General features: G+C 51.1%; 1 protein-coding gene across 1 annotated transcript in view; it reads right to left on the bottom strand.

Moving 5' to 3' along the window:
- Positions 1–1,488: 1,488 nt before the first annotated feature.
- AKT1 (AKT serine/threonine kinase 1) overlaps positions 1,489–25,628 on the bottom strand; it is an 85,568-nt gene continuing 61,428 nt past the window's right edge. Inside the window, exons 6-14 of the mRNA XM_038740843.1 lie at positions 24,653–24,784; positions 24,480–24,545; positions 23,320–23,388; positions 19,198–19,323; positions 17,613–17,741; positions 13,851–14,065; positions 5,070–5,157; positions 2,712–2,814; positions 1,489–1,738 (exon numbers count right to left, since the gene is read on the bottom strand). Coding sequence (XP_038596771.1) covers positions 1,659–1,738; positions 2,712–2,814; positions 5,070–5,157; positions 13,851–14,065; positions 17,613–17,741; positions 19,198–19,323; positions 23,320–23,388; positions 24,480–24,545; positions 24,653–24,784 — 1,008 coding nt within the window. The 3' untranslated portion in view covers positions 1,489–1,658. The remainder of the gene's footprint in view (positions 1,739–2,711; positions 2,815–5,069; positions 5,158–13,850; positions 14,066–17,612; positions 17,742–19,197; positions 19,324–23,319; positions 23,389–24,479; positions 24,546–24,652; positions 24,785–25,628) is intronic.

The following is a 25,628-nucleotide window of genomic DNA, read 5'->3' as shown; positions in this document are numbered from 1 at the left end:
TCCATCATCAGCCATGGAAACGCCCCTGCTTCTCTTATAAGCTCACTGGGGCGGGGAACGTGCCTGCCAACTCTGTTGTACTGTACTCTCCCAAGCGCTTAGTAAAGTGCTCCACACACAGCTAAGTGATTGATTTACTTGTTTCAGCACAAGCTTCTGCCCACCATCCCTGGAGCTCACCCCCGCCCCTCACCAGTGGGGTCGGAAGGCAGGTTCCCGGGCGATGCTGCCGAAACACCAATAAGCCTCGGAAGCTCGTTAAAGCCATTTTATTGAAGTACTTCAAGGGAAACTTCCATATCATAATAGTAAAAATACTAAAGTGGAACATTGTAGAAAAAAAATAAGTGGTGATGGGGGCGGGGTCCGGGGAAGCGCTCAGTGCGCTGCCTAACAGTACAAGAGGTGGGGAGATCCTCCATCTCCCTTTCCTCCAAAACGCAAACTTAAACGCTAACAAATGGCAGTACATCTCATCGGGATCCATACAGTCAACCGAAGGCAAACGAAAGCAACGTAGAAAAGAATACAACATATGACTGGTTCCTTCCCAGTCGATTCGTGGTCGGCCTGCTTTTTTGAAAAGGACAGAGGGAGGGGATGCAACAAAAAGAGGAAGGGGGGAGTCCGTTTCTCCCCCCGCTAAGAGTTCAAAAGAAACAAGACAAAACCAAAAGACCTCTTCGCGTGAACACCGAGTCCCGTGAACACCGAGTCCCTTCAACACAGAGACGGATTCGAGCATGTCGGTCGTTGGGGTGAAACGGGAATCGCAGCCAGGTATACTTCAACGTCAAAGGCACCGTCGATCGCGGCCACGAATCTTTCTGGAGGACGAGCGTGGGAAGGAGCGGTGTCCAGCCCCATGGAAGAGGGGTTCAGAAACAGAAGGCAACGCCAGACACTTACTTCATTTAAGTCGTTCGTTCCACCCCGGAAGAGGAAAGCGGACATCTCCTCCACTTCCCGGTGGATGGTTCAGTCCCCCCTCTGCTCCCATCTTGGGTCACGTAAGCAGAAGCGCCAACGAGGCCACACTTGCTCGTTGAAGCACAGAGTGTGATTTATCATGGGGCTCCTGAGGTCCAACAGGGCTGAGCTGGTGAGGGGTGGGGTGTGTTGGGGGAGGTCTCACTGTCGAGGCCAGGCCCCACGTTGACTCTGTGTCTGGGATTATTGCACTAGCTACTCAAGTCTCTTACACGCGCCTACCGAAATCTAGCTGTTCGCGTGACGGGGCCCTACCCAGGTAGCGCGCTGTACGAAATAAATAAAACGAGGAAGTTTTTCTTCTCAAACTCACCGATAATGCTGGACGTCTTATTTCTAAAGTGAACGGTTTAGGTGCAAATTCTGAAAAACCTAAGGTCATTCATCATGAAAATTTGGATTGGACATTTTAAGAATAAACTGCCCCCGCCCTCGCTCCCCACCTCCCCCGCCCCCCCCCCCCGCCCCCCGTCCCCTCTCCTCAAAAACACGTCGGAGAAAATGTTTTTTCTTTTAAATCTAGACCGTCGCACAAACATAGTTTGTGATTCAGAAAACCCAAAAAGTTCTCTAGTGTCCGTTGCAGTAAGGCCCCCAAATACAGTCTGTTGTTTTTTTTAAAAAAAATTGTTTGTTTTGTTTCTCGCACGAACAAAAATGGCAAAACGTTAAGCGGTTCCACTGGCCGAGTAGGAGAACTGAGGAAAATGTGGGCGTCGCTCATTGTCGACACATTCCATGTTGTCGTCTGGAAGAGAGAGCAGACGGGGATCGGTGGACAGTCCATCCCGCTTTGGGGCTAGGCCCGAATGCCCCAGCCCAACTCCCTATCCAGGTAGGGGCAGATTTTGTTTCATTAACGGTGTGCTGACAAATGGGAGATGGCTGCCAGGGGCTCTGCTCCCCCCAACCCCCATCCTTGAGCGTATACAGTGGTGCACGGCAACTGTCTGGGGTGTCGTCTGGAGTGAAACTGTGCCGGGGCTTGGGCAATTATGGGATTCGACATTTTCGTTTTGTAAACGGGTTGAAGTCCAGAGGTGGCAGGGGTAAGCCCAGAGGTGCCACGGTGGAAGCCTGGAACAAATTAAGCGCTGGGGGCTGGGATAATAATAATAATGATGGTATTTGTTAAGTCCTTATTAGGAGCCAGGCACTGTACTAAGCACTGGGGTGGATAGAAGCAAATCGAGTTGGGCGCAGTCCCTGTCCCATGTGGGGCTCACCGTCTCAATCCTCATTTGACAGATGAGGGAACTGAGGGACAGAGAAGTGAAGGGACTTGCCCAAGGGCACACAGCAGACAAGTGGCAGAGCCAGAAATAGAACCCATGACTTCTTAAACTCAGGTCCGTGCTCTTTCCAGATCCGGGCGGGGGTCAGATTGAGGCTGCTGGGACGCTTTTCCTCGGCCTCCTATCCTTTCTACAGGAAGCTCACGACGGGCGGTGGCCGAAGACCACCAGGGGTTTTGGGGTGGTCTTTTTCAGGGCTACTGAAGACCCAACACTACGGAGAGGCCTCAGGTTCCCACGAGTCCGGCCATTCAGGAACCAGGTAACAGGAAGCTCGCTGTGGGTGGGGAATGTCTGTTCATTGTTATATTTTACTCTCCCAAATGCTCAGTACAGTGCTCCGCACTCAGTAAGCGCTCACTAAATACGACTGCCTGACTGACGGACTGGCCCCGCCGCCCAGCCCATCCGCTGCCGGGATCGTACCTTGGTCGGGTGGGGTGATTGTGATCATCTGGGCTGTGAATTCTTCATCAAAATACCTTGTGTCAGTTTCTGACGTGACTTGCGGCTTAAACGGGGGGATGAGCTGCGGAGGAGAAGCAATACGCGTGTGTGAGAGAGACAGAGTGTGTGTCAGCCCGGCTGTATCGGGGCTCTCAGTCCTGGGGTCGGACCATGGGAGCATCTGGGCCTAGGGTTAGCCCCAGAAGCCTTTACATCAGCATGTCCGCTGACCGACAGACAGCATTTCGGGGTATCCCAGCCCTCCCTCCGGGTCCTGCCCCAAGGATTTTAGGGCCAGCCCCGGGGATTGAACAGACCAGGTTCAGGTTACAGTGGTTTTTCCCGGGGCTTGGTCCTGGGCTATGCAGTTGGCCTCCTTTCTGTGACTCCAATTTGTACTTCCCAAGTGCCCAATTTGTACTTCCCAAGTGCTTAGTACAGTGCTCTGCACATAGTAAGCGCTCAATAAATACGATTGATGATGACTTCTAAGACATGAGTAGGGACTGAACATCTCTCTCCCGACTGACCCAACCACCCACCTACCCCTCCCACTCACCCCATCCCTCTGTCTGTCTTTCTGTCTCTGCGTCTCTCGCTCTCCCTCTCTTATATACATACACACACAAACACACACACACACACACACACACAAAAATCCTATGTGTTTAACAATCATTTTTCTTGTTGCCTTCAGACCAGGGCAAGCCGGGGTCAGGGGTGGAGGGAAAGAGTAAACAAGCAAAATGAGTCTTTATGTCAAAATTATACCAGTGCGGAACAAAGTTTGTTTTGTAGCGGGGCTTGTGGGCGGTATTGTTAATAACAGTAATATTTTTAATTCATTAATACACCAGTGCTCTGGGAAGGTAAAAATGTCATACAAATCTCATGCTCTCATCCTAACAACCAGGTGAGGCAGGTATTACTAGCACTTTCCTCAGCCTCCTAGCTCTCAATGAAGCCCTTGGGGCGAGTACCCCAAGGCCACCGAGGGTTTGGGTGTAGCCTCCGTGGGGTCTTTCAGGGCTGCTGACACCCCAGGGCTATGAAGAGGCCATTAGTCTATGAAGATTCCCATTAGTCTAGCCAACCAGGAACAGGATAACACACTGTTGTCCCTAGCCCTTGTGGAAATTTCCCCATCTAGGCCTCCCCCTGGATCACGTGAGGTTGCCAGACACCCCTTCTGAGGAAAACTGAGGCCACACAGCAAGCCAGAGGCAGAGCTAGAATGCAGCTCCCTGACTTCCCTTCCTTCCAGGGAAGGAAGCCCTTCCGAGTCCAAGCAGTGTGACTCAGTGGAAAGAGCCCGAGCTTTGGAGCCAGAGGTCATGGGTTCAAATCCCGGCTCTGCCACTTGTCAGCTGTGTGACTTTGGGCAAGTCACTTCACTTCTCTGGGCCTCAGTTCCCTCATCTGTACAATGGGGATGAAGACTGTGAGCCCCCCGTGGGACAACCTGATCACCTTGTAAACTCCCCAGCACTTAGAACAGTGCTTTGCACATAGTAAGCGCTTAATAAATGCCATCATTTTTTTTTTATTTTTTTTTCCAGGGAGCTAGGGCCTGTCCAGTTTCCTCTTTTTCCCTGCTGCTACCGGATAGGAGCAAACACCGTAGTGCCAACGGCAGAGGATGCATGGAGAGATTCTGTTCCCCCGCCACAGGCCGCATCCCGATCCCACCCACCTGCCCTGCTGCATACACCGTTGGGCATACGGGGACCAATTTGAGAATGTGTGGATGGTTTGGTGCGGGCCATCCTCTCTACTGCAAAACCAACTCATCCTCACGTCCCACTGGTGATGGGATACCTTCGCAACAGCTCTGGTCACCTGTCTCTGGGTGGCCTGAGGGATTGAGGGGGCATTTGGTGATACCAGGAGTCTGCATAGGGCACACTCCCTCACCCCAAAAGGGGAAGGAGCCAGCCACATACACACACATACACACACACAAACACACAAACACGCCCACTCAAATTCAGGTGCTCAATACACCCTGAGCAAGGGGGTACCTGGAAGTCGGAAAAATGAACCAGGACCAGCGTGGCTTGCAAGACGACCCTGCTAGCTAAAGCCAGGGAGAACTAGCTTTGGGATGGAGGGCTTTTTTTCAACGAGGGAGAAAGAGGCAATGGACGATTCCCCCAGCCACATTTTTGCAAGGTCCCAAATAAGCTCGCAGCAGAACCAAACAACTTGACCCAAACATCTGCTAGACCCTGCCTTCCAGGGGGGCCCTTCGAGAGCCGATGTTAGAGAAGGCTCGGGTTTCCCCTCTGCCTCTTGATGTCCCCTAACCCCCTCCACTCCAAACCCACCCAAACGCACCTTCTTCTCATAGACGTCATGCCACTCGATGCCAGCAAAGAACTTGTGTTGCATAATCTCTTTGGCGTCATCCGGACCGCCCCCTAACCTGCAGGGAGTGTGACAGGGACCAAGGAAACGACAGTTAGATGTGACTCTAGACCGTAAGCTCCCTGTGGGTAGGGTACATGTCTGCTAATTCTGTTCTACTGCGGTCTCCCAAGAGCTGAGTATGCTGCTCAGAACATAGTAAGCGTTCAATAAGTACCACTGATTGAAAGGAAGACTTTCAGGGGATTACGCCGCCTCAGCTGCCTGTCGCTGATGCTACCACCCCACACTGAGGCAAAGGACAGAGGGGGTGGGTGGCAGAGACAGACAGACAGACAGACAGCCTGCCCACCCTCTTCAAAAGCCTGGAGGGTCCCATTTAGGATAGCTCTCTGGGCCAGAGGGCCCCTCCTTGCTTAACAATGTTACCAAGGGATGACCTGCTCTCTGGTGCGGTGCTCTGCACACAGTGGGCGCTCAATAAATACGATTGAATGAATGAATTACTCTATTTATTTTACTTGTACATATTTATTCTATTTATTTTACTTTGTTAATATGTTTTGTTTTGTTGTCTGTCTCCCTCTTCTAGACTGTGAGCCCGCTGTTGGGTAGGGACCATCTCTAGATGTTGCCAACTTGTACTTCCCAAGAGCTTAGTACAGTGCTCTGCACACAGTAAGCGCTCAATAAATGATTGAATGAATGAATGAGCTGAGCCAGAGTGCAACGGGCCGCATGGCACAGACTGCTGCTCCTGGAAAAAACAACCAGGCTGACGGTGGGATGGTCCTCTACCCCCTTTCTAGACTGTAAGTTCATGGTGGGCAGGAAATGTGTTCGTTCTATGGTTACACTGTACTCTCCTCAGTGCTTAGTACAGTGCTTTGCACACAGGAAGCCCTCAGTAAATACGACTGACTGCAAACTGTAGCTGCAGCAATTCCGTTGGCGGCTCCTTGGTGCCCGAGCGGTACGAAGCCTGCATGTGGTGAATACCGTCATTATTGGTATTGTGATGAGAGAGGCAGGAGTCCGTGTTGAGTGATGCGGAGTGACAAAGTCCTCTCCCGTCCCCTCTGTTTTTATGAGCTCCCTGGGTAAGGGACTGCAGGGGGGGTGTGGGGTGTGTAGCTGTGTGTGTGTGTGTGTGTGTGTGTGTGTGTGTGTGTGTGTGTGTGTGTGTGTGTGTGTGTGTGTGTGTGAGTGTGGTGGAGAGGCAATCACTTTCTCAGCAGTTTCACTTTAGAGAAGCAGCGTGGCCTAGGGGAGAGAGCTAGGGCCCGGGAATCAGGAGGACCTGGGCGCTAATCCCGCTCTGCCAATTGCTTGCTGGGTGACCCTGGACAAGTCAGTTCACTTCTCCAGGCCTCAGTTTCCTCACCTGTAAAATGGGGATATCCTTTCCTTCCTTCCTCTCCCCCTCGTCCCCCTCTCCATCCCCCCCATCTTGCCTCCTTCCCTTCCCCACAGCACCTGTATATATGTATATATGTTTCTACATATTTATTACTCTATTTATTTATTTATCTTACTTGTACATATCTATTCTATTGATTTTATTTTGTTAGTATGGTTGGTTTTGTTCTCTGTCTCCCCCTTCTAGACTGTGAGCCCGCTGTTGGGTAGGGACTGTCTCTATGTGTTGCTGACTTGTACTTCCCAAGTGCTTAGTACAGTGCTCTGCACGCAGTAAGCGCTCAATAAATACGATTGATTGACTGATTGATTGATCTGTTCTCCCTCCTGCTGCATGGTTCAGTGGAAAGAGCCTGGGCTTCGGAGTCAGAGGTCATGGGTTCAAATTCAGGCTCCGCCAATTGTCAGCTGGCTGACTTTGGGCAAGTCACTTCACTTCTCTGGGCCTCAGTTACCTCATCTGTAAATTGGGGATTAAGACTGTGAGCCCCCCGTGGGACAACCTGATCACCGTCTCACCTCCCCAGCACTTAGAACAGTGCTTTGCACATAGTAAACACTTAATAATCAATCAATCAATCAATCGTATTTATTGAGCACTTACTGTGTGCAGAGCACTGTACTAAGCGCTTGGGAAGTACAAGTTGGCAACATATAGAGACGGTCCCTACCCAACAGTGGGCTCACAGTCTAGAAGTCTAAACACCATCATCATCATCATTATTATTATTATTATTACTGAGACTGTGAGCCCCACGTGGGACAGGGAATGTGTCCGACCTAATTAACTTGTACGTAGCCCAGCATTTAGAATAGTGCTTAACACATAGTAAGCACTAAGCAAATGAGAAAAGGAAGGGAAGATGGAAGGAAGGAAGGAAGGAAGGAAGGAAGGAAGGAAGGAAGGAAGGAAGGAAGGAAGGAAGGAAGGAAGGAAAGAAAGAAAGAAAGAAAGAAAGAAAGAAAGAAAGAAAGAAAGAAAAAGAAAGAAAGAAAGGAAAGAAAGAAAGAAAGAAAGAAAGAAAGAGAGAAAGAAAGAAAGAAAGAAAGAGAGAAAGAAAGAGAAAGAGAGAAAGAGAGAAAGAAAGAAATAGAGAAAGAAAGAGAAAGACAGAAAGAGAGAAAGAATGAGAAAGAAAGAGAGAAAGAGAGAAAGAGAGAGAGAAAGAGAGAGAAAGAGAAAGGGAGAAAGAGAAAGGGAGAAAGAGAAAGGGAGAAAGAGAAAGGGAGAAAGAGAAAGGGAGAAAGAGGGAGAGAAAGGGAGAAAGAGAAAGAGAGAAAGAAAGAGAAAGAAAGAGAGAAAGAAAGAGAGAATGAGAAAGAAAGAAAGAAAGAAAGAAAGAAAGAAAGAAAGAAAGAAAGAAAGAAAGAAAGAAAGAAAGAAAGAAAGAAAGAAAAGGAGAGAAAAAAAGGGAAGGGCAGGAACATGTATTTGGTTGAGGCCAATGGAGATGAGCAGAAATATTTGAAACAGGGAAGAGAGATAATAGAGGTGAACAAACCACAGACGGTGCAGGCTCTGACCAACTCAACGCTCCCTATTCCCTGCTCTCTGAGTCAGATCTCCAACTGGGATCGAAAGGAGGCCAGACCCAGCTAAGATGGCAGAAGGCCTCGAGGGCAGAAGGCCACATCCCAGTGACCGCTTCAGGGCACCCAGACTGGGCACAGGATGGGTCCGTGCCCAGGGGAGCCACCGGCAGGAGGAATAGTTGCCCTGGCGGACGAGGCAGGCCGTGAGCTTGGATGGCAAAGGAGACCGAGCTCACCCTGGAGAGACTAACCGAACCTGCTTCATCCTTGGGATCACCTTGTAACCTCCCCAGCGCTTAGAACAGTGCTTTGCACATAGTAAGCTTTTAATAAATGCCATTATTATTATTATTATTATTATTATTATTATTATTATTATGTGGCTGTTGTGATGCTGGAGAGGTAGCCAACTTTGGGTCACCTTCCTGGAGCCCAGGTCGGAGAAGCTCCTTCTTATTCTCTCCGCTGACCCCTTCCCACGCCCCGGTTCAGGAAGAAAACATTCCCTCCCCCTGCCGTGGCTACCCTACGGCAGGGTAACCCCGGCACCCTCTGAAACAGGGCAGACTGTCAGTGAAAGCGAAGCCACAGTCCGTCAAGCCGGGGCAAGAATTCGAGGAATGCAGGAGGAGAGACGAACTCTAAACTAGAGCCAATGTGCAGCCGATTCTCACAACGGGAGAAGGAGAAAATCGATCATTGAAAATAGCCAGATGAATGGTGGGGAGGGTGACCCTTCTCATTTGAAGCAGAAGCTTCCAATTCCCCTCTAAGTAGTAAGCTTGTTGTGGGCAGGGAACATGTCTTCCAACTTTGTAATACTGTTATATCGAACTCTTCCCAGCCTTTCGTATACTGCCCTACTCATAGTAAGTGCTCAATAAATGTGACTGATTGACTGATTCCACTTCCTAGCCCAGCAAGCTTTTTGACCATTGTTACCCAGCGCTTGGAACAGTGCTCCAGCGCTTAGAACAGTGCTTTGCACACAGTAAGCGCTTAACAAATCCCGGTTCAGCCAACTGTCAGCTGTGTGACTTTGGGCAAGTCACTTAACTTCTCTGGGCCTCAGTTCCCTCATCTGTAAAATGGGGATGAAGACTGTGAGCCCCCCATGGGACAGCCTGATCACCTTGTAACCCCCCAGCGCTTAGAACAGTGCTTTGCACATAGTAAGCGCTTAATAAATGCTATTAAAAAATGCCATCATTATTATTATTACTCTCTAACTAGCTGCCCAGAATTCCTGCTTGAAGGGGCCCCCCTGAAGTCACACCTCCTCCCAAAGCCCCCCCGGGGCTAGCTGGACTTCCCTCTATTTAACACGTAGCTCCCATACCTGCCTCAGTGCCCCCCTTCAGCCCTACCAACCACAGAGGCTTGGACCGAGTGTTCTTACTCTGGATTTTTGGTTTAACCTATGTGCTTGTACCATGGGATAACAGTGGCAACAGTAAATTCTACAATTAGGATTAAGGACGCAAAGCACTGAGGTAGCTACAAGAGAATAAGAGTGGATCCAATCTCCATCCTTCATGGACTCACCATGTAACTACCCCTACGCTTACTACAGTTTTTGGCACATAGTAAGCGCTTAACAAGTACCATCATTATTATTATCGCTATTATTATTATCATTAGGAAGGTAGGGTAGGTAGGTTTCATAACAATAAGTTTGTTTTATACTCGCCACATCCTTGTGTCACGGGGAGAGGCAGGCATTATTTCCCCTCTTCTACAGACGAAAAAATTGAGACTCAGAGAGGGCAAGTAACTCAGTCAAGGTCACACAGCTGGCCAGTGGCAGAGCTGAGATTAGAGTGCGCATCTCCTTTTAGACTGTGAGCCCACTTTTGGGTAGGGACTGTCTCTATATGTTGCCAACTTGTACTTCCCAAGCGCTTAGTACAGTGCTGTGCACACAGTAAGCGCTCAATAAATACAGTTGATGATGCTGATGATGATCTCCAGCCTACCAGATTTCCACTCTACCCAACAGAACACAACATCTCCTCGATCTGTCTGTCGGTCCCTGCTTGTGTTTGCCTGCAAACAGAGTAGGCACGTCCATGCGAAAGCTCCAGGCCCCGGGGCTGTCCAGTTCTGACTGGTATTTGTTGAGCACTTACTATGTGCCAAGCACTGCTCTAAGCACTGGGATAAATACAAGGTTATCAGGTTGTCATTCATTAGTACTAGTGGGGCTCACAGTCTTCATCCCCATTTTACAGATGAGGTAACTGAGGCACAGAGAAGCTAAGTGACTTGCCCAAAGTCACACAGCTGACAAGTGGCGGAGCCGGGATCATGGCTTCGGTGCTTATATGTTTGTACGTATTTATTACTCTATTTATTTCTTTTATTTGTACATATTTATTCTATTTATTTTATTTTGTTAATATGTTTTGTTCTCTGTCTCCCCCTTCTAGACTGTGAGCCCGCTGTTAGGTAGGGACCGTCTCTATATGTCGCCAACTTGTACTTCCCAAGCGCTTAGTACAGTGCTCTGCACACAGTAAGTGCTCAATAAATACGACTGAATGAATGAATGCTGCTCGAACTGACCTCATCCCACTTCGACCCCTGCTTTGACTCGTCGCAGCCTCGTGCCCGTTACGGAGCAGACGGGGGCAGGTGAGCTCCGTGCTCACCCAGCCCGCTCCATGGGCCGCTCTCCAAGAGCAGAGGTGGACGCACACTGTGTTCTGCAGGGCTGGACGCTTGCGGGTCACAGAGGGCCGCGCCCACTGCATGGCACGCTTCGTGGCCAGAGCGAACCAGTTGGCCCCCGGCACCAACCCCAGATTCCTGCAAGTCAGTCGGTCAATCCTATCTATTGAACGCTTACTGTGTGCAGAGCACTGTACTAAGTACTTGGGAGATTGTGACAGAATAATAAACAGACCCTTGCCGTGCTCATCAGACTAGGTTCACGGGGCTGGCATCACTGAGAGAGCAGGGAGTTCTGGGAGGGTGGGCTTCCTCAACGCCAATGTCAGGACCACCCCTCCCCGCCTAGCAAGGCCATGTTTGCCCCAGTGATTCACTCCACTGGACTTTCCTCGGCCTAGTCTTCCCCATCCACTCAGCTGCCTTCCACACGGACGATCACGCGTGTCTCCGAGGGCCTGTCTCAGGCCCCCGTTCCCGCTTACTGCACTTCACGTCGAGTACGCAAACGGGCGTGGGTGCGACATGATCCCTGCCCACATCCAAGCCGTCACCAAAACCTGCCGGTCTCAGCTCCGCAACATTGCCAAGATCCTCCCTTTCCTCTCCATCCATACCGCTACCCTGCTCATTCAACCTCTCATCCTATCCCGTCTGGACTACTGTATCAGCCTTCTCTCTGATCTTCCATCCTCGTGTCTCTCCCCACTTCAATCTATACTTCATGCTGCTGCCCGGATTATCTTTGTCCAGAAACGCTCTGGGCATATTACTCCCCTCCTCAAGAATCTCCAGTGGCTACCATTCAATCTGCGCATCAGGCAGAAACTCCTCACCCTGGGCTTCAAGGCTGTCCATCCATCCCCTCGCCCCCTCCTACCTCACCTCCCTTCTCTCCTTCTCCAGCCCAGCCCGCACCCTCCGCTCCTCCGCGGCTAATCTCCCCACCGTACCTCGTTCTCGCCTGTCCCGCCATCGAACCCCGGCCCATGTTATCCCCCGGGCCTGGAATGCCCTCCCTCTGCCCATCCGCCAAGCTAGCTCTCTTCCTCCCTTCAAGGCCCTACTGAGAGCTCACCTCCTCCAGGAGGCCTTCCCAGACTGAGCCCCTTCCCTCCTCTCCCCCTCGTACCCCTCTCCATCCCCCCCATCTTACCTCCTTCCCTTCCCCACAGCACCTGTATATATGTATATACGTTTGTACATATTTATTACTCTATTTATTTATTTATTTTACTTGTACATATCTATTTTGTTAGTATGTTTGGTTTTGTTCTCTGTCTCCCCCTTTTAGGCTGTGAGCCCACTGTTGGGCAGGGACTGTCTCTATATGTTGCCAATTTGTACTTCCCAAGTGCTTAGTACAGTGCTCTGCACACAGTAAGCGCTCAATAAATACGATTGATGATGATGATGATCCCTGCGACTCTGGCCACTGACCCCTACTTTCTCTACTACAGCCTTGAAAACAGGGACCGGCCCTTGAGTTCTCAGCAGTCCGGCCCCCTTCTCCAGCAAGGGGCACCCATGTCACCTTGGCCTCTCACTCCTCTGGATTGTGGAGACGCTCCCTCCCACCCCCCTTCTCTAGCCAGGCCCGGAGAAGGGAAGAGGTTGAAGAAGGTGGAATCATTTTGTTGGAACATGTGCTGGAGAAGTCCCTCCCTCTGTCCCTGGGCCAGTTCCAAGAGAAACGCTTCCTCTCCCCGCTGCTGGGCCTGTAGTAGCAACAGTGCTTTGCACATAGTACCAATCAATCTGCGCATTACCAATCAATCTGCGCATCAGGCAGAAACTCCTCCCCCTGGGCTTCAAGGCTGTCCATCACCTCGCCCCCTCCTACCTCACCTCCCTTCTCTCCTTCTCCAGCCCAGCCCGCACCCTCCGCTCCTCCGCCGCTAATCTCCTCAGCGTACCTCGTTCTCGCCTGTCCCGCCATCGACCCCCGGCCCACGTCATCCCCCGGACCTGGAATGCCCTCCCTCTGCCCATCCGCCAAGCTAGCTCTCTTCCTCCCTTCAAGGCCATACTGAGAGCTCACCTCCTCCAGGAGGCCTTCCCAGACTGAGCCCCTTCCTTCTTCTCCCCCTCGTCCCCCTCTCCATCCCCCCCATCTTACCTCCTTCCCTTCCCCACAGCACCTGTATATATGTATATACGTTTGTACATATTTATTACTCTATTCATTTATTTATTTATTTTACTTGTACATATCTATTCTATTTATTTTATTTTGTTAGTATGTTTGGCTTTGTTCTCTGTCTCCCCCCTTTTAGACTGTGAGCCCACTGTTGGGTAGGGACTGTCTCTAGATGTTGCCAACTTGTACTTCCCAAGCGCTTAGTACAGTGCTCTGCACACAGTAAGCGCTCAATAAATACGATTGATGATGATGATGATGATGAACCCTTTCCAACCCCAGACCAACCTGAAAAGAGAACAAGATGCCCCCCTAATTATAACAGTGATTATGGTAATTGTCAAGTGCTTACTATGCGCCAAGCACTTGCTAGTATACAAGATCATCAGGTCCCCCAGGGGCTCACTGTCTAAGTAGGAGAGAAAACAGGAATTGACTGTAAGCTATAAGACTAGACTGCAAGCTTGTTGTGGGCAGGGAATGTGTCTGTTCATTGTTACACTGTACTCTCCCAAGCACATAGTAGAGTACTCTGCACACAGTAAGCGTTCAATAAATACGAGTGAATGAGCGAATGAACCCCCATTTTGCAGATGAGGAAACTGAGGCAACAGACGTGAAGTTGACTTGTGCAAGGTCACACGACGGAGCCGGGATTAGAACCCAGGTCCTCTGCCTCCCGGGCCACGTTGCTTCTCAGTCCCTCCCGGGCTTTGGAGTCAGAGATCATGGGTTCGAATCCCAGCTCCTCCACGTGTCTGCTGTGTGACCTTGGGCAAGTCACTTAACTTCTCTGCGCCTCAGTTACTTCATCTGTAAAATGAGGATTAAGACTGTGAGCCCCACGTGGGACAACCTGATCACCTTGCATCCCCCCAGCGCTTAGAACAGTGCTTTGCACATAGTAAGCGCTTAACAAATGCCATCATTATTATTATTATTATTATTATTACCCGCCTCCTCCCCCGGCCGATCGCAGCCCAGCCTACCTTTGCTTCGGGTCTTTCTTCAGCAGCCCAGACAGGAGCGATTTGGCCTCGGGCGACAGGGTGCGGGGGAAGCGGATCTCCTCCATGAGGATCAGCTCGAAGAGCTTCTCGTGGTCCTGGTTGTAGAAAGGCAGCCGGCCGCACATCATCTCGTACATCACCACGCCCAGGCCCCACCAGTCCACCGCACGTCCGTAGTCGTTGTCCTCCAGCACCTGCGGAGCATCCGAGGGTCAAGAAGAGGGTCCAAGCTGGCTCCCAGAGCCCCCTGCCCTCCAAAGGGCAGTGCTTTGCACATAGTAAGTGCTTAATAAATTCCATTAAAAAAAAAAAAAGGGCACCTTCCTTTACTCTACCCACTCCTGCCCCCAGCCTAGGCACGTCCTCCAGGGTAGTGGGCCGCATTGGCATCTGCCTGCCTGATGTGCTGGCAGTACTGGCACCCTGCCCTCAGCAGGTGCCTAGTAAAGCACACTTCCCACCATTGGAGCCCAACAGGATGGTCTACTGCCCACAACGAGCTTACAGTCTAAAGGGGGAGACAGATATTAGTTTAAATCGATAAATTACGGATATATGTACTTATGTGCTGAGGGGCTGAGGGGAGAATAAAGGGAGTGAATCCAAGTGCAGGGGAGGCGCAGAAGGGAGTGGGAGAAGAGGAAATGAGGACTTAGTCCGGGAAGGCCTCCTGGAGATGTGCCTTCCGTAAGGCTTTGAAGGCGGGGTGAGCGATCGTCTGTCGGATGTGAGGAGGGAGGGTGTTTCAGGCCAGAGGCAGGACGTCGGCGGTGAGACAGATGAGATTGAGATACAGTGAATAGTAAGCGCTCAATAAGTACAATTGATTATTGACTGATTCCCTTCTCTGCCCCGAGGCTTTGTCCGATAGACCCCGAGCGACGTGGCCTTCTCCCCTTCCGGATGGGACAGGTCTGAAGCAGGAAAGGGGTCTATCGCGGCAGCGGCCCACCTTCCCGGTGGCGACGGTGGCTGCAGCCGGGGGGATTGGATTACCCAGCCGCGGGCTATTTACGGCATCCTCGGCCGGGCAATGATTCACACGGTGGCCTGGACAGCTGGGGCTGCAGCTGCCCCACACACGGCCGACGCCGGGGCTGTTGGCCACGCGGGAATCACTCGGCCTCTAGGATGACGGGTGCCTGCTCCTTCTGGTGCCCGTTTCTGGCGACAGCCAGTTGCAGGAAGCGCCCAGCATCCGGGCAAACCACCCACGGCTTTCCAGCAGGGAGGGCTGGTTTGCTGTGCCAGGGCAGAACACTTTAGCTCCTGCAGGAGAACCATGTCTGGGGGAATGGGCAATCAATCAATCAATCGCATTTACTGAGCGCTTACTGTGTGCAGAGCACTGTACTAAGCGCTTGGGAAGTACAAGTTGGCAACATATAGAGACAGTCCCTACCCAACAGTGGGCCGCAGCGGAGTAGGCAAAGGAACACCTCCACTAATGAGAAAAGTACTTGGAGGAGGTGGCACGGCCCCTGCCAGGTCCTTCTTTTTTTTAAAAAAATGGCATTTGTTAAGCGCTTACTGTGTGCCAGGCACTGTAGTAAGTGGTGGGGTAGATACAAGGTAATCAGGTTGGACACAGTCCATATCCCAAAGGGGACTCACAGTCATGAGAAGCAGCATGGCGTAGTGAGCAGAGCATGGGCCTGGGGATCAGAAGGTCATGGGTTCTAATCCTAGCTCCGCCACCTGTCTGCTGTGTGACTTTGGCAAAGTCACTTCACTTCAAGCAGCGTGGCTCAGTGGAAAGAGCCTGGGCTTTGGAGTCAGAGTTCATGGGTTCAAATCCCGGCTCCACCAATTGTCAGCTGTGTGACTTTGGGCAAGGCACTTCACTTCTCTGGGCCTCAGTTACCTCATCTGTCAAATGGGGATGAAGACTGTGAGCCCCCCGTGGGACAACCTGATCACCTTGTAACCTCCCCAATGCTTAGAACAGTGCTTTGCACATAGTAAGCGCTTAATAAATGCCATCATTATTATTATTCTCTGGGCCTTGGTTACTTCACCCGTAAAATGGGGACTGAAACTGAGCCCCACCTGGGACAGGGACTGTGTCCAACTTGATTTGCCTGTATCCACCCTGTTGCTTAGTACAGTGCCTGGCACATAGCAAACACTTACACAAATACCATTGTTATAATCCCCAATTTGCAGATGAAGTAACTAAAGCAAGAAGAAGAAGAAGAAAGAAGAAGAAGAAAGAAGAAGAAGAAGGAAGAAGAAGAAAGAAGAAGAAGAAGAAGAAGAAGAAGAAGAAGAAGAAGAAGAAGAAGAAGAAGAAGAAGAAGAAGAATGATGGGATTTGTTAAGTGCTTACTATGTGCAGAGCACTGTTCTAAGCGCTGGGGGGGGGATACAAGGTGATCAGGTTGTCTCACGTGGGGCTCACAGTCTTAGTCCCCATTCTACAGATGAGGTAACTGAGGCTCAGAGAAGTGAAGTGACTTCCCCTAGGTCACACAGCAGACAAGTGGCAGAGCCGGGTCTAGAACCCAAGTCCCTGTGACTCCCAGGACCATGCTGTATCCACTATGCCACACTCCTCCTCCTCCTCCTCCTCCGGGCCACAGTATCCCCAGGCATCCAATGGGGCAGAGGGGCAGGGTTGGGTAACGGATGATTTCTAGGAGACTTGAGCTTAGGAGATCAGACTTTATAAAGCCCGTTGCTCTCCCTCTTCCTCCGCCCACCTCCTCCTGCCTCCTCAGGGAGGGCTTTGGGATGCTTCCTGCAGTGGGGGCACTGCGCGTGGGGAAGGCAGGGAGGGAGGGGAGGGAGAAGACGGGGTTGGGGGGGGCAAGTCACGGAACAAGGTCATTTGACTTCAAACGGGAAGGCCGCCAGAGCCTCGTGAAAGCCTCGAGACAGCTGTGAGCCACCTCCTGCAGGAGAAGCCTCAACAGCTGTCCACGCTGCGGCCGCCGGCCTTTCCGTCAGATCAAAGTCACCCCCGGCCGGCTGGGTGCGGAGGAGAGTCCGGGGCCGGCGTGAGGGACTAAGGAATGACGACTCCCGAGCAAGACTCCGGGGCAACTGTGTAAACAGGAGGGCCCCAAACGCCGGGTTCGGATTACGTCCGGGGTGAGGAAGGGGACGCTTCCCCGATTCTCCCCGGGGACGGACGTACACATACACACACGTCGACCCCAACTCCTCCACTGACACCCAGGGATCCACCCTTCCTGTGGGATCTACCAAGTACCTCTAGATGGGCGGGGAAAGCAAAAAAGCTGGGCACAGGAAGCCATTCCCACCGGAATCTGGCCCACAGACTCTGTTTGCCGACAGGGTCCGGAAGTGACCTGGAGAGGGGGTGTGTGTGGGTGTGAGTGTGTGTTGAGTGTGTATAAGAATCATATTTACTGAGCGTTTAATATGTGCAGAGCAGCGTACTAAAGGCTTGGGAGAGTACAACATAGCTATAGACACATTCCCTGCTCACAACAAGTTTACAATCCGGGGCGGGGGGGGAGGTGTGGGGTGTTGGGTGGGAAGGGTGTGGGGGTTGTGTGTGTGTGTGTGTTTGCGTGTGTGCATGTGAATGATAGGGAGCACAGGCTCCCTCAGCAGCTGGGTGGATTGATTCCAGGTCACTGCCGCACCTCTCCCCGGGATAAGAAATCCTTTAAAGACTCTCCCCATTCCCGAGCTGCCCTAGGCCCACTGTCCACTGCTAGGGAGGTGGACAGCCAGGAGCAGCCGGACACCGTGGCGGGGCCGGCCAGCTACCTCGGGGGCCAGATATTCGGGCGTGCCGCAGAACGTCTTCATCGTCGCTCCATCCTTGATGCCTTCCTTGCAGAGCCCGAAGTCGGTGATCTTGATGTGGCCGTCTTTGTCCAGCATCAGGTTTTCCAGCTGGGAAGGGAAGAGCCCCGTTCCGGGGAGAAGCTGAGCTCCGGGCATCCTGCCTCTGCCAGCCGCCTCCCGCTCCCAACCCTTCCGCCACACTCCCTCTCCCTCCCCGACTCTCAGCTCCGTCATGAGAACAGGTTTACACTTGGGGTCTCGCCTCCCCATTCTACTCCCCCTACCCTTCAGCATCTCTCATGCACACGAGTCATTACCCCATCAGCACTTCGGTCTGTACTAACTCCCAACAGCCCTTCTAGACAGAGACTGTTAGCTTGCTGTGGGAAGGGAATACACCTATTTATTGTTAAACTCTATACTGTTATCTGAGAAGCAGTCAGGCTTTGTGGAAAGAGCCCGGGCTTGGCAGTCATAGGTCATGCGTTCTAATCGTGGCTCCACCACTTGTCTGTGAGCCCACTGTTGGGTAGGGACTGTCTCTATATGTTGCCAGCTTGTACTTCCCAAGCGCTTAGTACAGTGCTCTGCACACAGTAAGCGCTCAATAAATACAATTGATTGATTGATTGTCTGCTGTGTGACCTTGGGCAAGTCACTGTGCCTCAGTAACTTCATCTGTAAAATGGGGACTAAGACCGTGAGTCCCGCATGGGACCACCTGATTACCTTGCATCTACCCCAGTGCTTAGAACAGTGTTTGGCACACAGAGAGACTATTAATATAGAGAAGCAGCGTGGCTTAGTTGGAAAGAGCACGGGCTTGGGAGTCAGAGGTCGTGGGTTCTAAACCTGGTTCCTCCACTTGCCAGCTGTGTGACTGGGCAGGTCACTTAACTTCTCTGTGTCTCAGTTCCCTCATCTGTAAAATGGGGATTAAGTCTGTGAGCCCCATGTGGGACAACCTGACAACCTTGTACCTATCCTAGCACTTAGAACAGTGCTTGGCACATAGTAAGCAGGTGACAAATACCATCATTATCATTATTATTATTACTGGGAAGTCCAGAATAACAAAGCAAAACATTCCCTAGCCTCAAGAAGGCTAGCACAGGCCTGAGAGCCAGAGGACCTGGGTTTGAATCCCGGCTCCGCCACTTGCCTGCCATGTGACCTTCAGCAAGTCACTTCATTTCTCTGTGCCTCAGTTACCTCTTCTGCAAAATGGGAATTCAAGGGCTGTTCTCGTTCCTACTTGGACTGTGAGCCCCATATGGGAACTGATTATCTCATATCGACACCAGGGCTTAGTAAATTGTGTGGCATATAGTATGCACTTAATAAACACAATAATAATAATAATACTAATAAGCTTACACTCTAACCGGGGGGGACAAACACACAAAAAAACACAACTGGGGTAAAAATCAAAATTGAGCAGACATAATTACACCCGCACCTCATCACTCATGCATAGACTATATGGTGACATTTGAATCATATCAATTGCTCCTCCAACACCCACACACCTCTCTTTCTCCTGATCTAAGCACCCTCCACCTACCTTTAAGTCTCTATAAACCACATTCTTCTCTGAATGGAGATAATCCAGGGCCGATACAATCTCGGCGCCATAAAATCGAGCCCGGTCTTCAGAAAACACCCGCTCTCTTGATAGGTGGAAAAACAACTGCGGAGGGAAAGACACGTCAGTCAGTCAGTGAACTGTGCTTATTGAGCGCTTACTTTGTGCTGAGCACTTTACTAAGTGATTGGGAGATTCCTTGCCTGCAACGATCTCACAGTCTAGAAGGGGAAGCGGACACAGATATGTACATAAGTGCTGTGGGGCTGGGAAGAGATGAGGAATAAAGGGAGCATGGAGGGCAACACAGAAGGGAGTGGGAGAAGAGGAAAGGGGGTTCCGGCCTTTCCTGGGGACCCTCCACTTTGGCTTAGCACAACCTTGAAAATAAGATAGAATCACCTACCAGCCCATGAATGATACCAGCCCACTAGGGGAATAAAGCAGACAACCATGTTTGTGTCTTACTGTCTCCGTTGTACTCTTCCAAGCACTTAGCATGGAGCTCTGCACAGAGTAATTACTGTCTAAATACCATTGATTGACTGAAATCAGACTTCTTTTTATATCGTTGAGAATCGGTGTAGACTATCGGAAAAAATACAGGCCTGGAAGTCAGAGGACCTGCGTGCTAATCCCGGCTCTGTCACCTGTTGTGTGACCTTAGGCAAGTCACTTAACTTCTCTGTGCCTTAGTTCCCTCATCTGTAAAATGGGGATTAAGATTGCGAGCCCCATGTGGGACAACCTGATCGCCTTGTAATAATAAATAACAATAAATAATGATGGCATTTGTTAAGCGCTTACTATGTGCAAAGCACTGTTCTAAGCGCTGGAGAGGATACAAGGTGATCAGGTTGTCCCACCCCCATTTGACAGATGAGGGAACTGAGGCCCAGAGAAGTGAAGTGACTTGCCCAAGGTCACACAGCTGACAAGTGGCGGAGCCGGAATTTGAACCCAGGACCTCGGCTCCCAAGCCCGTGCTCTTTCCACTGAGCCACGCTGCTTCTTGTATCCCCCCAGTGCTTAGAACAGTGCTTTGCACATAGTAAGCGCTTAACAAATACCATCATTATTATTATTACCCTCATCTATAAAAGGGGGATCTATACCTGTACTCCTCCAAATTAGACTGTAAGCCCGATGTAGGAACTACTTTTCTTTTATCTCCTCCAGTGCTTAGTACAGCGCTTGGCACAGAGTAAGGACTTCACAAATACCACAATTCTTATTATTATTATTATTGTTATCCTTGCCTGGCATCTTGGATGACTCATCCCTGATGGGTAGCCATTCCCAAAGTTCACTAAGCGCACAATCTTGCAAATAGTTTCCCAGCCTCAAAGGCCACTCTTCCCTCCCTCCCTGTTTTTCCTTTTTCCATTTTCCAAAGGTATTTGTTAAGCACTTACTATGTGCCAGGCACCACACAAAACGCTGGGGTAGACACAAGCTAATCACGTTGGACACAGTCCATGTCCCACATGGGGTTCACACTCTCATTCCCATTTTCACAGATGACGAAACTGAAGCACAGAGCAGTCAAGCGACTTGCCTAAGGTCAACACAGCAGATACGTTGGTAGAGCCAGGATTAGAACCCAGGTCCTTCTGACTCCCAAGCCAGTGCTCTTTCCACTAGGCCACGCTGCTTCTCACCAGAGGGGATTGCTGTGTCTGGAACACGCCCACCCTACCGCACTGCCAATCAGCCACATGTCCCCAAGAGCCACGTCGCCAGTGAGGAAAACGAAGAGCCAACTTTGTTTTCAGCAACCCGCTGAGATGGGCCAGGGTTTTCACACACAGGGTTGGGTGGGTCCCTGTTCATTTACAATGTCGAGTTAGCATTCATTCATTCATTCATTCAATCGTATTTATTGAGCGCTTACTGTGTGCAGAGCACTGTACTAAGCGCTTGGGAAGTACAAGTTGGCAACATATAGAGACGGTCCCTACCCAACAACGGGCTCACATGGCATCTGCCACGGGGTTTAATCTAATCCCTTCCCTCCGTGCCCAATCAAGTCCCTCAGGCGAACGGCCTGGGTTGGCCGGCCCTATAATTAAGCCTAGCGGCATGGCCTAGAGAATAGAGCATGGGCCTGGGAATCAGAAGGAACCACGTTCAAATCCTGGCTCCACCACTCATTTGCCGTGTGACCTCGGGCAAGTCATTTCACTTCTCTGTGCCTCCATTACCTCATCTGTAAAATGGGGATTACAACAGTGAGCCCCATGTGGGACAGGGCCTGTGTCCAATCCAATTTGACTCTATCCACCCCAGCTCTTAGTACAATGCCTGGTGCATAGTAAGTGCTTAACATTCATTCATTCATTCATTCAATCGTATTTATTGAGCGCTTACTGTGTGTAGAGCACTGTACTAAGTGCTTGGGAAGTCCAAGTTGGCAACTTATAGAGACGGTCCCTACCCAACAGTGGGCTCACAGTCACACACTTACCATTCTTATTATTCTTATTATCATTAAAGACACTGTTCCTACCGACTGTGACGTAGCTTGCCCGGAATCCCGCACCATCTCTCCCACATACTACAGAGGAGCCTCCCTTCCCAACACGCCTCCCCATTCCGGCAGGATGAAGGAAAGCAGCCGTGGCCAGGCACCGCTCTCACAAAACCTCGGGAAGGCTGTGACGGCTGCCACTGGACCAGTAACCGTGGCCGCGGCCATGACTACTGAACTACAAGGAGCTGGAAACCGAGCTTTGTTTTCGACTTTATACTGTCTCACTATTTGATTTCCCCCTCCTCATGTATCTGTTGCCAGTCCCCTCTCCGCACTTTTTGTTTTTAGACTGTGAGATCCCCAAGGAGCAGTGGGGTCTATTGGATAAAGCACGGGCCTGGGAGTTGGAAAGACCTCAGTTCTAATCTCAGCTCCTCTGCATGTCTGCTGAGTGACCTTAGGCAAGTCACTTAACTTCCTTGTGCCTCAGTTGCCTCTGCTGAAAAATGGAGATAAAGACTGTGAGCCCCATGTGGGACATGGGTTGTGTCCAACCTGATTAGATTGCATCTATCCCAGTGCTTAGAACAGTACCTGGCACGTAGTAAGTGCTTAACCAATACCATTAAAAATAAAATTCCTACTTGTCTATTCTTTCCCAGCACTTAATATAATTCTCTGTAGTGATAATAATAATAATGATGGCATTTGTTAAGTGCTTACTATGTGCAGAGCACTGTTCTCTGTAACTAGGAAGCGCTTAAACAATCAATCAATGGTATTTATTGAATGCTTACTATGTACCGAGCACCGTACTAAGCACTTATAAATACTATTACTATTACCGATTTAACAATCACAAGCATTTTACTAAGCACTGGGGTGGATACAATCAAACTGGGTCGGACACAGTTCCTGTCCCACATGGGGCTCACAGTTGTAATCCTTATTTTACAGATGAGGTAACTGAGGTACAGAGAAGTGACTTGCCCTAGGTCACACAGCAAATGAATGGCGGAATCAGGATTTGAACCTGGTTCCTTCTGATTCCCAGTGGAGTGGTGTTCCCAGGCGCAATCTTCTAACATGAGGGATGCCAACAGCTTCCCCGATGGTTGGCACTACTCATTTTCATCGGGCCTATCGCCGGTTCCACAGTCTGCCCCCCAGGTTGCCAGGAGTCACCGCCAGCCAACAGAACCACCCCAAAGGAAAACCAATCAACTAAGTACGGTGATGATAATAATAATAGTAATAATAATAATAATAGCATTTGAAAGCGCTTACTATGTGCCAGGCACTGTTCCAAGCACTGGGGTGAATACAAGCAAGTCGGGTTGGACAAAGTCATTGTCCTTCCAAGGGCTCACAGCCTTAATCTCCACTTTACAGCTGAGGTAACTGAGGCAAAGAAAAGGGAAGTGACTTGCCCAAGTTCTTAGAGCCGACAAGTGGCGGAGCCAGGATTAGAACCTAGGTCCTTCGGACAGAAAGGTGGTCTCTGCGAGGAAGAACTGTCTGCCTTCGTCCCTCGACAGAATTTGCCGGACACTCGCTCTGCCCGGGACAACTGACCCAGGATCAAGAGCAAGCTCAAGATCACGTCCTCAGAGTAGAGTTTTCCTTACCTCTCCACCATTAGCATACTCCATCACAAAGCACAAGCGATCATGGGTCTGGAAAGAATATTTTAAAGCCTGAAACAGATGGAACAAGGAAATTTTAAGTTTCTCCGGTGGAAAGTTTTGCATCGGGAATTTCAGACCGGCAGACGGGAAAGGTCATGGCATACGGAACAGCTGAGCTGCCTGCCGCTGAAAAAGCAAAACTTTTTCGTTTGGAGGTGCTGTCAGATGTCAGCTGGGGAGCGGGGAAGGAGGGTGGGAGGTGGATAAACGTAGCCCCCGGAGTAGGGGGCTACTTAGGATAGTGCGGGACCCTGGTTTGGGGGTTCACACCCCTGATCTGGGAGTTTTTCCAAATTTCCACGTTCCAGGCCCAGACTCCATGCCTCAGTATGCGCTTGGACTTCAACTTCCAGGATCCCTCCCTCTAGCTTCTCACTTCCCATCCGGAGGAAGGAGGGGTCCCTGAGTGGGGCTCTGGCGACATTACTCCCGTGCTGAGAGGCCACACCCTGGGGGTCCACGCAGCCCCTTCATGTCCCCATGGCACCTCAGTGAGGGTACTACTCCATTGGACTAGAGTTGGGTTATGGGCAGCCCCCTGCCCAACCCCGCCTCCTGCTCTGGAGTGGGCACCTCGCTCAGCTGTCTGCCAAGCGGGCAGCCTTTGGCGGGTATGGAGGGACAACCGCATGGATAGATCTGCTCCCACGCTTCAAGCTGCGCTGGAAAATTCCTGGTGCTGGGGCGACGGGAGAGCCAGACTTCCGGACTAACTAGAGGGAATGGAAGGGGTTTGGCACCCCTAAGCTCTCACCCAATTCACTCTATTCACAGGCCTGGAGGGGAGTCACCTCATCTCCCCTCTGTACCCCAAGAAGTCTTAGGAAAGGGGCCTAGTTAAAATCGGGGATGTGTCAGGTGAGGATTGTTTAATGGACCTCCTGACGGATGAAACTTTTAAAACCAGATCGTTCACCCAGCATGGGAGGAAAACGAATGCATTAACTGACAGGTTGGCAGCTTTTCTAACCAGCCCACCTGCCCTCCCGGGCTTCCTCCCCACCACTGGCAGAGGCTGGGATGGGGGTCTGCAGGCAAGCCAGGGTCGGGGGGGGGTCGCGGAGGCCTAGCCCAAACGGGCCGGGGAAAGGAAGACTTACGGTGAGGAACGGGTGCCTGGAGTTCTGCAGGACTCGATTCTCCGTCAACGTGTGCGCCACCTCATCCTACGAGACAGCCCCCAGGCCCACTCAGACACTCGCCATCTCCCTCCCATCCACCCACCCACAAGCACCCGGGAGGGGTCCCATGGCCCGCAGCCAAGCCAACTCACCTTGGCCACGATGACCTCCTTCTTCAGTATTTTCATGGCGTAGTAGCGCCCGGTGGCTTTCTCCTTCACCAGGATGACCTTGCCAAAGGTGCCTTTCCCCAGCAGCTTCAGGTACTCGAATTCATTCATGGTCTGTCGGTGGGAACGGACACAAGCTGAACTGACGACAGCCTCGAGACACGTAGCAGTGGCGGGATCTGATGGGGAAGGGCTGCCTGGCCAGAACCGACTTCTCTCCCAAACCTCTGGCCCCACACCTGGACCCCTCCCCGCTTCTTCCCTTTAAGTCCCGGAGAGTTGACCTCCATAGAGTGGCACGGCTGGCTTCTGTGACCAGGGCCGGAATGGCTCCGCTAGAGGATTTCTGAGCTCCCCCAAGGAAGGTCGCTAACAGATTCCTGTCGACTATTCGACTCTTCGAGAGGTTGCTTTGTTGAATTGTATCTACTTTTTGGCCAATAAGTTATCAACTCCTCTTCTTTGGTCTGTTCGCAGGCAATTGGTGCAGTTCTGTGCATACAACAGGCACTCAGTACAGTACTTTCAGTACACCTCTGTACACAGCAGGGGCTCAGTCACTGTTCTGCCCAGAATAGGTGTCCAGCACAATGCTCGCACATAGACGGTTCGATCTAGCTCAGGGATCCTGCTTTGGAAACAATGTCGGATGGCTGAATGGGGCAACTGGTGACTGCTTCCTTCCCACCATGACTCCCAGAGGCCCCTGCTCCTGACATCCTGTGCACGCCAGGTCACGGAGACTTAAGTTGCAGCACTGCATCCCTCGGACCTCTTTCCCGGCTGAGTGAATCCACTGGGATTCACTGCTACCTCTCTACTGGGATATCCAGATCCCTTGGCATCCCCCTCACCAGACCACCAACGACACTCCCTAGGGCACCACACCAGTTCTCCTCCGCGTCACTGAGGGGCCTTCATCCCAACCCACTTCCCACCACCCCGGTGGGACAAAGAA

This window comes from Tachyglossus aculeatus, chromosome 1 (assembly GCF_015852505.1).
Source record: "Tachyglossus aculeatus isolate mTacAcu1 chromosome 1, mTacAcu1.pri, whole genome shotgun sequence".
NCBI classification, from domain to species: Eukaryota; Metazoa; Chordata; class Mammalia; order Monotremata; family Tachyglossidae; genus Tachyglossus; species Tachyglossus aculeatus.
This window is presented reverse-complemented; position numbering and strand designations above follow the sequence as displayed.